General features: G+C 46.4%; 1 protein-coding gene across 1 annotated transcript; it reads left to right on the top strand.

The window, feature by feature from the left end:
- Nucleotides 1–1,450: 1,450 nt before the first annotated feature.
- On the top strand, nucleotides 1,451–15,079 carry fam131ab (family with sequence similarity 131 member Ab; the record flags this gene model as incomplete). Its single annotated transcript, XM_080006754.1, has 5 exons — nucleotides 1,451–1,535; nucleotides 1,803–1,985; nucleotides 8,319–8,450; nucleotides 11,721–12,361; nucleotides 14,984–15,079. The coding sequence occupies exons 1-5, from the start codon at nucleotides 1,466–1,468 to the stop codon at nucleotides 15,077–15,079; spliced, it is 1,122 nt and encodes a 373-aa protein (XP_079862880.1). The 5' UTR covers nucleotides 1,451–1,465.
- Between the last annotated feature and the right edge of the window lie 200 nt (nucleotides 15,080–15,279).

Raw genomic sequence — 15,279 nt, forward strand, 5'->3', positions numbered from 1 at the left:
AAACATGTTTTTTTTCTTCCTTTCTTCTTCGTTATGTTGATACCTTTTTGCTAGATTTTACCCAAAAGACGCTTGAAATTATATACAATGTGAATTGGTTGGTGTGTCAGCGTCATAGGTAACAAGATACATGCTATGTAAATATGTGCACATATTTACATAGCATATACAGATCTGACTGAAAAACAACTATTTGGTTTGCCTCCATATTTTCTTATTCTTACTGACGTTATGCTTGCGTTAATATCACAAGTTGATACTTTTTGAGTAATATACTCATAGAACAAATAGTACCTCCCGCTTCACCACTATGAGAAAATTATCTGTTCTTTTTATTTCTTGATGCTCTGGTTTGCATGTTTATGAGTTCCATTTTTTGGCCAAACTTTTCACAATTTATGAAAATGGACTCAAATTGAAACAATGGGCAAACCGTAGGCAGCGCAAACCAGTAAAGTACTGACAAGTTCCAACTACTGCACCACTAACGCTAGCGATATTGACCACACTGTTTTTAGTCCATACATACATACTACAATATTCGGTTGACATAAACTAGCTGTCTGGCAATATTTAATATTAACTAATAATTATTTATTCCCTCTCTGAGTCAACAAGTTGTGACATTTTGGGAACTTGTACGCAAAACTTTGGAAGTTTCCAAGAGAAGTTTGGAAGAGAAAAAAAACGCAACTTTTTGAGGTTACTACCATGGCACGAGCGAATGTAAACGTCATTCCTATCCGTCCCCGCGATTGTTTTGAGGTTATTGAAAGTAGGACACAACCCCCGCTTTGGCGTGTTGCCTGGGCCGTTGAGGTATTGGTCCTTCACGTGCGCACGGGGTAGGCTATAAAAAGGTCACGCAGACAAAGACGCACGTCAACACATGATACCGGCGCGTCGGTGTGGCTTTACAGTGCGGACGGATTTGACGGGGGAGAGGGTGGGCCGATGAGGTACCTCTTTTATCCCCCGTCTGACGTTACCTTCAGGTGGGTCTGTGCTCTGTGGAGGGAATCTACAGTATACCCGTTTCTTCACTACCAGTCTATGTATGAATAAATAGGCCTTTATTTATATATATGAATGCATACTTGACCGAAAGCAAGTTGTTTTCTTTTAATTGACCAATATTTCGTCTGTAGGCGCAGTGGGTTAAATTTAAGCCTTGTTGGATAGTCTTGTGCTTTGTGTGGGCGGCTGGGTAGCGGACAAAAACGGCAATGGAAACAGTGCAACCTTCGGTTTTCTAGGGAATTGTAGTACACAAGTCATTTCCTCTAGTTTGAACGCACCCCCTCCAATCAAAGACGTATTTAGGATTTTCTCTGAGTCACCGCCAGAGAGCGAGAACGTGCACTAAGCTGCGTTTTTTTCCCATTCACCTGCTTGAGCTCGGGCCAGGGCTCAGACCGGTTTCTTCTTCTTTGCTTTTCAGGTGAATATTGATGACAGCGTTGAAATGTTACCCAAATCCAGACGAGCGCTTACCATTCAAGAGATTGCTGCATTAGCCCGATCCTCATTACACGGTGAGTACACGAGCATGAGCGGCGGCGGTGCGGCGTTTCCTGGAGGGAAACACAAACGCAGCGTGTCTGCGTAAAGCGCCGCTCAAAGTCGATTTTGCACGGCCGTCTCACACACAGATTCTCCTATGAAAGCATTGTTGATCTCACACACACACACACACACACACACACACACACACACACACACACACACACACACACACACACACACATAGACACACACTCACTCACTCACTAAACATCTCCTGCACTACTACACCCTTGTAGGCATCTCCCAGGTGGTGAAGGACCATGTGACCAAGCCCACGGCCATGGCACAAGGAAGGGTGGCCCACCTGATCGAGTGGAAGGGCTGGTGCAAGCCCATGGAGACCCCGGCCGCCCTGGAGTCTGACTTCAACTCCTACTCGGACCTCACCGAGGGGGAACAGGAAGCCCGCTTCGCTGCAGGTAAGACGTAGATCTGCTTCCACAAAACAAAAAAAGAAAAAAAAAAAAGACGTCTCTGCCTTTAAAAAGCATTGCTTAACAAAAACAATTCAATTCATCATCACTGATTTCCCTTAAATATTCGTCCATTTAAGGGATTCATAGCAAACATGCTTTTGATTTTGTTTTTCGGTTTTTCTACCTGGAAAGAACCACACAAGAAGAGCTAGCCTCAGCGTCACCTGGTTGCCCTTAACTTTGTTGTTCTTCTTTGCTTCCCGTCTCTTCTCTTCTGTATTCTATTTGTCTTGGCAGTCCGTGCCCCTCGGAGAGCGACTGCGTGTTCACTCACATCTTCATGTGTCTGCATTTTTTCTCCTCCCCTTCTCTCCCCCCTTTGGTCTTTCATCGCTGGCACGCCGACCTCTCTTTATCGTTCTTCTTTCTTCCTTCCTTTCGTTTTCATTCTTTCTTTCTCTTTCACCCCCCTCTCTTGCTGACCTCAGTGTTGAGCCAACCACCCCTTCCCCCCCCCCCCCTTCCCGGCTTGCTCACCCTGCATTTTCTGCCGTTGCTCCCTGCAATGCAGACTCTCAAGGTTAATTTGCACAGCGAGGTTCTGCTCCTGGCTACTGTCGTCGTGATGGAGCAATTTTCTTTCTCACCTCTCTCGCCTTTCTTGGATGTTTGTTTGTTTGTTTTTATGTTCTTACGTTCTCCCGCTCCTCTTCCTCAACTTCTTTCTTATTTAAAAACGCCCCCCTTCCACTTGATCCTGTCTATTTCTATCCATTTTTCTATCCATTTTACCTTGCTTTTTGGAGTTTTTCCATCAGTTCTGTCTGTTATTAGGTTTACCTAAGACAACACCACCCCCCCACCACCCCCCCACTTAGCTTTCTTCCCCCCCGGCACATCTAACAGGGTTACTCCACCTGTCGTACCCTCTCCTTATTACATCATCATCATCATCATCATCATCATCATCATCATCATGGTCGTTTGGGCCTGTCAGCGACCTGTCGTCAGGACTGACTCCTCTCATTTACGTCAAGTCCCTCCGGAGTAGGTGACCGCGTTTACTGCAGGACCCCTTCGGGTGGACTGGGCAGATTGCATGAATGTCAGTGATTGCACTGGTGTGTGTGTGTGTATGTGTGTGTAAGGCGAGGGGGGTTTGAGTGATGTAAGAGCAGCAACGTGGGCGTGAGAGCTGGTGAGAGACATTTACAAGCCCCCTGAATGTATAGGGAGGAGATGGAGAAATATGATTGCTAGGCACCCTGGGAATTGGGTGAGGTGAGGGTTTTTCTATTGATTGGCTGGCACACATGCAAGAACACACACACACACACACACACACACACACACACACACACACACACACACACACACACACACACACACAGTTGAAATTGTACTTGACACCCCCACATATGTACATTTTATGTGTCAATGCTGGCAGCAATGCTCATGCAGGGCGGAAAAGACACTGCAGGATTAACCACAGAGTGTGTATGTTTGTGTGTGTGTGTGTGTCTGTGTGTGTGTGTCTGTGTGTGTGTCTGTGTGTGTGTGTGTGTGTGTGTGAGGAGGGTAGCAGGATGCTCCACTCCACTGGTGTGACTGGCAACGCTACAGAACCTCGGTGGTAGTTCACTGGACATGCCATGAGAGCGCTTTTCGGTCAAACAGCACACGGCACCAGGTTTGGCAGCAAGACGGCGGCCTACGGGAACGAGCTATGTTGGGAAAAAGTGGCAGAAGGGCTTGTGGAAAAAACAAAAAACAAACCTTTGCCTTGTTAGATTTGTAATGCTGATCCAAAGACGCAGGTGTTTGGGACAACTCGGACCGAATGCGAAATAAGAGCTGAAAACACGGTCCAGGCGAAAATGCTAAACTTTTTGCTGTTTAAAATGGAAAGAAAACTCTTAGATTTACTTTAAAATGATCTTTATTCATTTTTTAACTTTGTCTGAGTTTGGCGTCTGGGCTCTCCTGGCGAGGTGTACAGCAAACATAGACATGCTTAGTGAGATAGAAATATAGGGGTGATGAGCTCAAATCCTCCCATTGGATAGAAGAGTAGAGCCCAACAGGTGGATGCAGGAGAGTTGGCAGAGGTGTTGGGGCTTTCATAATGAAAGGTTCGGCCCTTTTCAGAGATTCGGCTCTTTATGTGAATGGAATTCTCACAGGCTGTGGGGCTTGCGACTCTGCTTTTATATTTGACTCCACACCTACAACACAACGGACCAAATGTCTGAATTCATTATATTATTATAAATCAACCAGGTGAATAAGCAAAAGTAACAATACATTTGTTACATGGCACTTGAAGGATTAGCATCATTACAAAACCTAGTCTGATAAATTACATTAACATACCATTCAAAATGGGGGATCTTAAATATAATTGCTGTGAAAAGAAATATTCATATTCATATTTTAAAATGTCTAAAACAGACATATTAAATACAATATGTAAAATGGGTTTTAGACTAAAGTCTAACCATAACAGTCACAGATTCAAATGCAGATTTGAACTTTGAACTGGACTTCATTGTTGGAGGTTTTGAGGGTTCATTGCCAGGTGAGCTTTTGAAAGCTGGAAACACAAGTTTGTGTTTGAAAGCCAGGGAGACCAGGGCGTGTGAAGGTGATCTGGTAGTGTCATGGACACTGTCTTCCAGCGCTGCCGTCACAGGTTCAAGTCCTGTTCCTTAAATCAAATGATTGGAGGACACGACAAGGCTTTCTTAGACTCAGTGTCGCAAAGAGAGAAGTTGTTGGATGAGAGCTTCAGTTTTGGGGGGCTTGAGGGTTCGATGCCAAGTGAGCTTTTAAAAAGGCCGCACCCCAAGGGCACGCTGAAAAGCTCCCAGACAACAGGGCTGAGTGGAAACGTGGTATGATGTAATCGTGAACGTGCTGAGCAGATGTCAGTTGGGTTGCAGGTTCGATTCCTTCTCTGCCCCGGTAGCCCAATCGCAACATCAACAAATCCCGCTGCTGTGGGTCTTGGGGGGGCACTTGGCTCCTCCTGGAGTGATGACACTAGAGAAAGCTGTGTGCGTCGGAAATTTTAGAACACCTCAGGAGTGATTGTTTTCGAAATATCATACAAAAATTGTTGACAAAGACAGTGCAGTGTCTCGATCATCAATGTAATACAACCAGGAGCATTCGTTCCAATATGCACATCTCTGCACTTATCGACACACCCAGCTAACTATACATAGCTGGTGGTTGATGTTTGCTCACTTCACACACAGTACAGCTGAAAGCCCCTAAGTGTCATTGCTCGTAGAGGCGGCAAGTTTTAATGTGTGATCCAGCTACTGAGACAACAAGGGAATCGAACCGGCCACCCGCCCGGCATCCCCAGATGTGTTCTAGGTGCGCGATTAGACACCACCAGGTCGTCTTCATCCTCAGCCCTGGTCTCCGGGCGCTTTCAAATGCGCCCTCAAGCTGCCGCCTTTCAAGCGCTCGCTCGGCATTGAACACTCAAATCCTCCTAGAGCGGCTTACCTCTCGGAGCCACTAAGCCTTACGAAGCTTGGTCGGCTCCTCCAATCATTTGATTAAAGAAAAATTAGGACTTGAACCTGTGACAGCAGCGCTGTAAGCTGGCATCTGAACCATCATGCCACCAGGTTGCCTTCATGTATAACAAAGGTATACGGGAACTTTTAAACGTGTACTTGCGTTGCCGCCTTTCAAAAGCTCACCCGGCATCGAACCCTGAAGTCCTCCAACACCGAACTTCTCATCCCACTAATTATGTCTTTGCGCTACTGAGTCTGGTCATCACCTCCAATCATTTGTTTCAAGGAACAAGACTCGAGTGGAAAAATCAGGAGTTGAACCTGTGACGGCAGCCTCTGAACCATAATGCAGCCAGGTTGACTTCACACTCAGCCCTGGTCCACGGGCAGTTGTAAATGTGTTGCCAGCTTTCAAAACAACACTTGGCATCGAACCCTCAGTTCTCATCCAACAACTTATCTCTTTGCGGACATGAACTTGTGACCGCAGCGCTGGAAGGTGACGTCTGAATCATCACACCACTAGACCTACAGGCACTTTTCAACAGACCTATGGGGTTCTGCCTTTCAAAAGGAAAGGAGCCCATGGGTGCAAATGACCCTGTCTAACTTATCACGGCATGCAGGGAACACCCACAAGACCTAACATTTTGGAGATGCTCTGACCCAGTCGTCTAGCCATCACAATTTGGCACTTATCAAAGTCACTCAGATCCTTACGCATGTCCATTTTTCCTGCTTCCAACACATCAACTTCAAGAATTGACTGTTCCCTTGTTGCCTAAGACTTGTTGTTCCCACACCTTGACAGGTGCCATTGGAACGAGATGAGTAATGTTATCCACCTCACCTGTCTGTGGTTTTAATGTTGTGGCTGATCATGTATATACCAAAATTAGGTAGGAAACTAAAATTGTCCGTGAAAGATGTACAATAAATAACAAACAAGAAGGAAAAAAATACATAAAAACACTTCACTTCACAATTTACATATGATGAAGCTGACAGGATAGAATATGGGTACAATCTTCTTCATTCGATTCTATCAAACACTTTCTGTCCAGTATAGAGATCCCATCAGTGGCTTACAGTTAGGGTGTCGTGGCCTCTGTTTGATACTCTCAGCCTATGAGTAGCTGCAGTTAGTCGCAAAGAAAATGAGCAAATGATTCTTTTGCTGTGACTCCCGGCTCCAGAGTCATTTCGTATAGTATTTTACATAGTCATTTAAATAGTCAAATAGTCATATTTAGTCCTATTGCTTTAGACTAACTGAGCGAAGAGCGTTTGAATGATTCAGTAATTCTCATGCATTTTTTTACACTGAAAAATGGTAATGGTGAATAAATGTTTTTTGTTTACTAGCCGTGCTTGCATTAAGTGAGGTGGAGGAGGACCTCACATTGGTCCTGCCTGGGGCCTCAAAATCACTAAGACCACCCTTGAGCGCAACAACGCAGGAAGCAAAGCAGGAGGACCAGGAGGAGTAGGCTGTTTAAATAGGCCGGCCCAAAAGGGCGTGGAAGCATGTGGCGCCGTCAAGTTGTCTGACAGAACTAACTCCGCAAGCTACGCATCATTTTAGGCTGTAAGCGCTGGACCTTCCGGTCATCAACACCAGAGAATATGATCTTGTGAACGCCGGTCATGAAAAGCAAAGGGGGGGGGGGGGGTTCAGAATGGCAATATGTGGAAAGATCAGAAAAAAATGTAATTGAAAAGAGAGAGCTCAATAGCAGATGTGTGAGCTTGTGTGGTGGCTGCAGAGTTCAGGGCCCAGCACACGGCGGAAGATGAATGGAAGCATCGATCTTCCCCTGCGTGAGAACAACGCATGAATACAGAGCTTGGGACCAAAGAGAGAGGGAGAGAGAGAGAGAAGGGGGGAGAGAGAGAGCGAGAGAGAGAGAGAGAGAGAGAGAGAGAGAGAGAGAGACCCAAACAAAAAGTGAAGGAGAAAGCAGAGAGTGTGACACTAAAGGAAAGGAAATAGGGGTCGGAGGGGAGGTCCCAAAGGCCGGCGGACATGGTGAATGGAGGAATCGGCGGGAGTGCAAAATAGACAGATTCTTGCTCTCTGATTGGCTTGATGCCGCTGATGGTGATTGGAGGTGATTGGCCGGTCGGGTCCTTGTGGGGCGCTGGTTCTGTCACATGCTGAGTCACCTCAGCCAGACAACCACACAAACACGCACACACACAAGCACACTCACCCTTGTTGTCTTTTTGGCGAGTGTTCACGGGCCTTTGTTTCCATCCAAATCCCTACAGTTGACCCTGAGTGATGGTTGGTACAAATGATCATCTACCAAACACTCGAATACTTCATAAAATACACATTGAGTGCATTTTGGAACAGGCAAATAGGTACTGTCGCACACAGTGACGTACAACTCGGCACACTGTTTTTATTAAATAGACCGGCTCTTTACTATGACAACTGTAGCTGACGCTAGCTTGCTACTTCACCACAGAAGAGTATTGATCGAGTCTGATTCGATGCACATACACACTTTTGTTCCCTTCATAGAGACCCCTTCCAGTCCTGAAACATCTGCGGCGAGGGGACACGCTGGCCACGGAGCCGACCAGTTGCCATGACAACCAACGCTATCTGTTTGTGTACATCTATCAGTGTGACAGTGTATTTGTGTTAGGCGAGAGGAGTGATGCAAGCGGTGAATCGTCACATTTGACTCTGCAACAACAACACTCGTATTTAATCTGCGTGTGTGTGTGTGTGTGTGTGTGTGTGTGTGTGCGCATGCGTGCGTGCGTGCGTGTGTGTGTGTGTGTGCAGGCGTAGCGGAGCAGTTTGCCATAGCCGAGGCTAAGCTGAGGGCCTGGTCCTCTGTGGATGGTGACGACTCCAACGATGACTCATACGACGAAGACTTTCTGCCTGCCAACGAGTCCACCACACAGAGCACAGGTAAACACCTTGCGCGCACACACACACACACACACACACACACACACACACACACACAGACACACACACACACACACACACACACACACACACACACACACACACACACACACACACACACATAAATACAAACACACAAATTCAAACATACAAATACAGATCTACTGGATAGACTGATAACACAAAGACTTATACAATACTGTATATTAGGGGTGGGCGGTAATGACAAAATCAACACAATAATACTTCACTAGACTGATACATCAATATTAATAATTAACAATATTCTGAGGAATTGTTAGAAATCTGGATATTATAACCAGGTTATATCTCCTGAAATACGTTAGTTGATACGTAGTAATAACTGATCATTATATATATATTTTTGGGATATTTGTAGATTTTTGACAATTCAAATTCAGTTTTATTTAATTTGTTTTTATTTTTACTTGACATTTTATTCTATTTTATTTTATTATTATTTTTATTAGACATTTTTTCAGACTGTTCAGCATTTTTTAAATACTAATTGTCTGCGGAGAAACTGTGGGAGAAAAATGCATTCGATAAACTATTTTAAATGAGGACTAAAGGCCTCTACCTCAAGAGGGCGGGGTTTAAAACATTTGTCTCTGTTTCCCCAGGAACCCCCCCAGAGTTTATGTAAAGAGAAATGTTTTTGTTCCCTACAATGTCAATTCTAACATGGAAGAACAGAGCACATTTGGCCCTGTTTACCTTCTATGGAGATGAAGAAACTCAACAGAGGAGCCTAGAGGTGCATTGTCTCTCTCTCAGACCTCCGACCCAAGCCCCACCCTCTGTTGTTGTACAAAGCCCTCTTGATCAGAAATAAGATCAGACTGGTCTGAACACTGCTTTTAGCAGTACTGAACCTTTCTCTTTATTAGACACTTTTTCAGACTGTTCAGCATTTTTTAAATACTAATTGTCTGTGGAGAAACGGACCAAACTTCACTGGAACAAATTCCTTGTATATGTGAATAGGGCGAATAAAACCGATTCTGATATAGAATATTTGAGATATCTCCACACGCACATATTTCTCTCTGTGTCTGGGCCTACATCAGTCTCTGTCTGTGGCTCTTATTGTCCCAGTGCCCTAGTTTTCCTCCTTTCCGACATTTTTTTTTGGTCCCTGCCGCAATTTGATATCCCTCTTGCAAGTTTAATATCATTTCCGTCGCTGCAGACAGAGTCAGCTGCTCTATGAATATGCCGTGTGAGCAACCTACAAATACACCTAGACAACCTATCCATGTGTGTGGGTGTGTAGCAATGCATTATATTGAATTACCAATTACCTTTATACCATAAAATATTATTCAGCTATGTATTGCTCCTCTGTCATTTTGTATTAGGCTATGGCTGCGTACTGCTCCCAGGGTCAGCTCTAGTCTTTATGGAGCCCGAGGCAAGATCTGTAGAAGGTGCCCTCCCTTAGGCCCTGCAGCATGCACACGCTACAAAATTCATTACAGGTGCATCCATCTTCCCATGCATACTGCTTACCTCAGTGCTCAAGCGCCACCCAACCTGCCCTCTGATGCTGTCCCCTCACCTCAATCCAACCCAACCCCATTGACAAAACATTAATTGGGGGGTCTGGGGGTCCTCCCCCTAGAAAAAGTTTTGTTTCAGAGACCTTCATTTCTGCATTCTGGTGAATTTATATGCAAGTAAATCATAAAATCACGAGCCAACAAAATCCCTTTTCAAACCTAACCAGCAACAGCAACAACTGAGTCTTTCCCTTTTCCATTTTTAATTTTGACAACACATACCAATCATTTTCCACTGTTTTTTTGAGGCAGCCAAAAATGTTATTTCGCTTTAAACATAAAAAATAACATCTGGGGGCATAATTGTATTTTCATTTTGGTCGCCCTGATGCCTGTTTCTATGACATGCAAACCGCAAACAATGCCTGCTCCTTCCTCAAGAGGCAGGCTCACACACCGTCGTAGTCTTTACTTAGGGCTTCCAGAATCACGCTCAGTTCGAATCAATTTTCTCCCACCGTCAATGTTTCACTTACACACCTGATTATGAAAATGTTTTCGTCCCCTCCTCTTAATTTTGTTTTTTGATTTGTTTTATGATCAATGGAAGGTCAGGTATCCAACCTGGACAATTCCCAATTAATTTGCACTGCGTAAATGCTATTTGTCCAAATTGGGTGCCATCAGCTGTTCAACCGCCTCAGAGCATAATCTACCGCTTGATAAGATGCAACACTTACTCCTTAGCACAGAATAAATATGTTTGAGTGTATCAGTGGCTTAATGTTTACGATACAGTGTTTTATGATGCTTTTTGAAGGCATCAGTCACTATCAGGCCTGGTTCTAGACTGCTTTGATTGGGGGTCAGGAAGAAAAGTTGATTGGCTTATTCACATTCACAAACCAAGATATCAGACCTGACCTCATGGTAACATGGTGGCACTCATCGCTAATGGTGAACAACGTTCCCCTTTTATAGATTATTATATTTTACACGTATAATATTGTTTTTGAACTACGCTGATTTGACGTTAACTTAATGTGGGGATTGCTGACGGGATCCCAGTTTTCCCAGTTCCCGTGGAGCGCAGTATCACTTTCTGCTGCCTCTTGATCCGATACAAACTCGAAGAGCTTTCTAATCTACCTGAACCAGAGAGCACGGGCAGCAGCCTTTACCAACGATGGCACCAGAACTGGTGGAATAGATAATGAGTAAAACCAGCTGTTTCGACCAAAATAGAAAGGGCCTGATGCCCACAATCTAAAGAAATACCCCGTCTATGTCCATACGTGAATGACGATGACAATGTCAATGACGGCATGGCAACCCTGAGCCGGAGCTTGGGTTGCCATGACTAATAATAAAAAAAAAATGTGCGCTCTGACTCAATAGAATATGATATATTTTACATTATGTCCACCTGATTTGACCACTTGAGAGAGCAGAACAGAGTACCGGCAGTGTGTGAGAAGTGCCGGTGAGCAAGAAAAAAAATCCCAGTACGGCAAAGAATAACACTGAAGTAGTACTGGCACTGGATATAAGTAAACTTTGATTATTTCTATGTGGCATGTTTATGATGGCCAAAGACAAAATAGAATAGTTTTCAGTTATTTGTGAAGTTTGGGATGAAGCGGAGTGGTGGGGGGCAGTTGGAGCATTTGGTGGGGCATTGCCCATCATGCCCATGCTAGAACCGCCCTAGGTCGCTAATGGTCTCTGTTTGGTCTTTGTTTTCCAGATGTGCCGTCCTTCCCCCCGTACCTGAAGGAGCTGATCCACAGCCAGGTGTGCCAAAACTTGGGCTTGCGGGGGCCCTGCTGCGAGGGGGTGGGTGGAGGAGGCGGAGGAGGTGACGGAGGAGGCAGCAGCGGCGACCCCTCCCCGGCGGCAGGCTCCCCGGACACCCTGTGCTCCAGCCTGTGCAGCCTGGACGAGCATCACCCGCTGCTGCGCGACCTGGGCGGCCGCCGCGGCAACCACGGCAACGCTGCCGAGTTGGCCGCCAAGATCCTGTCGGTGCTGCAGGGCGGCGAGGAGCTGCTGCTGTCCCGCCTCCAGCGGGCCGGGGATTGCGGCTTCCACAGTCTGGGCGGGGGCCGGAGCGCCGGCGGTGAAAGGGGCCAGGACTCCCCCTGCCACTCGACGTCCTACTCAGAGACGTACCTGTCGCCGGGCGAGGATGACGACACACCCTGCAAGGACTACGAGGGCACGGGTGTGTGCCGGCTGGAGGGCGACGATGGCGGCGGCGAGGAGGACATCCGCTACGACCCCTGCCGGAGGCTGTCCGACGTGGCCTCCTCCGGGGTGGTCTCCCTGGACGAGGACGAGGAGGAGGAGGAGGATGAAGAGGAGGAGGAGGAGGAGGAGGAGGAGAGAGTGAGAAACAACCAATGACTCCTCTCTCCTCTCTCTCGCTGACCTCAGTGTTGAGCCAACCACCCCCCTCTCCCTCTCTCCCTCTCTCACTCTCTCTCTCTCTCTCTCCCTCCCCCCTCTCTCCTGCTTCGCTAAGGTTGGAAAAGACTCCTGCGCATGTTTATTTGACCATGACTCGTTTGACTGCGGCGTAAACCATCTGTCTTTGCCTTATTTGTTGCGATGAATCAAACATTCTACTTTTCAAGCTCCCCCAACTCAAAGACCACCCCTGAAGAAACAAAAACTTCTACCATTTGAATATCAACATAGATTTTATTTTGAGGCGTCCAAACAATCTTTTCTATTGGTAAGAAAACCAGTTGAACTGACTGACCCCAACGATGGACCGGCGGCTATGGAGCCTTTGGATCGGACGGCGGTTCCAAAATGGACGCCTCAGACCGGACTCACCGCCGGGGGGAGTCTGAAATACTACTGATTAAACTTTGCAAGTGTCTCGCAAGTGCTGAAACCGATGGGCGAAGCTGATCTCGGGCACGGTTTGTAACTTTATAAGCTATATAAACCCCCTCCCCACCCCCAACCTTCCCGTGGATACAGCGTATCCAGCGGGCGGGCAGGTCCACACTGCATCCTGGGACGTGCCCTCCCTCCTCCCTCCTCCTTTACCCCCTGTCCCCCCCTTTAATCCCTTTTTTCAATTTCCTTTTGCAAGAGACCAATAGCATCCTTAAACTGGCATGGCTTGCTGAGTATGCCAAACTATTATCTTATCCCCGTCACAACCAATTATGAGCAAATGCTGGAATGTCTTGAAGAGTGACGGGACATAGTAGTGTGTATTTTAAAATAACGGATGTGGGGGGGTGGGGGTATAAAAAAACAAACGAGAATGATTTACCACAAACGATATGCTTTTACTGTACTAGTTTTCTATCCTTCAAAATGTTGTCATCCATTTTTACCCCGGGGGGGTCGCCATGGCGGTCGGTAACAGCAAACGCCGGCTCCCGTCCGGTCGGGTCGGATTTCCGCCGGATCTTCGATTGTGTTAAAAGAGACAAAACTTACAATCACACCACGACGACAGCGACGACAAAAAGCGACAGCGAGAAACGCTTCGAGAATGTTCCCGACGGGACCCTTTGGCTAAAAGGCGTTACAGAAGAAGGAAAAAAAAAAACAAAACACACCACAAAGCTCGTTTTAAGAGACAGGAGGAAACCTGTTTTTTTTTTCCCCCTCCGGCGCGGAGGCCGGGCGGGTGCATCTGAGATTTTTTCTATATTTTTGTATGCGTTGTCTTGCTTTGAACTCTCTCTTTGCCTAACGCGGCGTGCCAGTGTATGTGGTTTTTTGCACGAAGCTAACGTGGCTGTAGATTTCTCCTTCTCTTCGTTATCACTGTGTGATATGGTCTTCTCAGAAAAAAAAACAACTAAAAATGGTAAAAAAAAAAAAAAAAAAAAAAAAAAAAAAAAAAAATCAAGAACAAAATGTGAAGAAAAACTTTTTTCTCCTCTCCCAAGATTTATTTGAAGTTATACAAAGAGGATACTGTGATACGATTGGTTATTGTCATTGTCATGACCCCGCCCCCGACCACCCCCTCCCTTGAACACACACCCCTTTCGACTTTTACTTTACACCTGAGAAGCAGTTTGCCCGTTTCATTTCAATTGTAATTTTTCTCTTCTTTTTTCTTTTGCCAAAAGGTGTTTTGCAAAAGGGCATGTCTTACTCGATCCATCGAGGCGTTTCCATCCCCCCGGCGTGATGTGAGCAGCCATTCATTCACGTCATTCATACAACTCAGGAACTCCCATCAGCACCCACGGCATCAGCGTCCCCCCACTGCCCCACCCACCACTCCACCCACACAACACTCGTCTCTCATCCCGTCCACGGACTTACCGTTTGTCTGTTAGCGCTTTAGAGAGAGCGGCATGCGGCGTTATTTATTGTTTTTTATAAATAATGAAAGCACATATAGTTCTATGTAGTCCTTTGCGTCACTGTGTACAAAAAAAAAAAAGCCTCAATCCAGGTGGGGTGTCAGAATGTGGGTTGGCGCTTTATTCACATTTTTGTGCGTTTTTGGCATGCGTGTTATCCTGAGATGTCAGCGAGCACCACTGAGCTCGCATCCAATATATATATATATATCTCCATTCCAAAAAAAACAAAACCCTCTTAACGCCGCAGCGTCCCTTTAAACTGGATCGATGGATTTCCCAACGCGTTGTAGAACGACACGAAAACCACGGATGAGCAGTCGAAAGAAACTCCCAACGAGAAGAGAGAGAGAGAGAGAGAGAGAGAGAGAGAGAGAGAGAGACGGCGTCCACTCAGGGGGAACCATCGAAGCTGTGCCTTTCATCCGTTTCCCGCCCGCCCACCCTCTGACCCTGGCGTCGCCGTCCCGTCGACCTTTCACCCCCTCACCCATGATTTTTAATCAGTCTCCTCCTCCGCCGTCCACTGGAGGAGCGTCGCTCTTTTTCCATGTCCAAGGAGGAGGAGAGAAAGCTCATCTTTCTCGGGTCGCAATAGGTCGGCCCGCGGCTCCCGAGCGTACCTCTCCTTTTTCTTCTCATTTTCCTGTCCCTGAGTTTTCAGATCTGCGACGATTTGCGTCCTCATCCTATCTTCCCCTGGACGTTAGAGGTCCGGGTGAGGACACTTGGCGGGGGCGAGGTCACGCTTTTGTCCTGAGGCGGCGCGCTGTCCTCGCGAGTTTCTCCCTTTTCTCTCTGTCTCTCTCTCTCCATCCGTCTGTGTCTCTTTTTCAGTGAGTGGCCCTCGGGCACTCTGTGTGTGTGTTTATTGAGAGAGAAGAGAGGCACCTTGCTGTTATGGCTTTTTCATTCACACAGCTGTCATAGAGACACACACACACACACACACACACACAC

Source organism: Zeus faber (genome assembly GCF_960531495.2).
Source record: "Zeus faber genome assembly, chromosome: 9".
In the NCBI taxonomy this organism is placed as follows: Eukaryota; Metazoa; Chordata; class Actinopteri; order Zeiformes; family Zeidae; genus Zeus; species Zeus faber.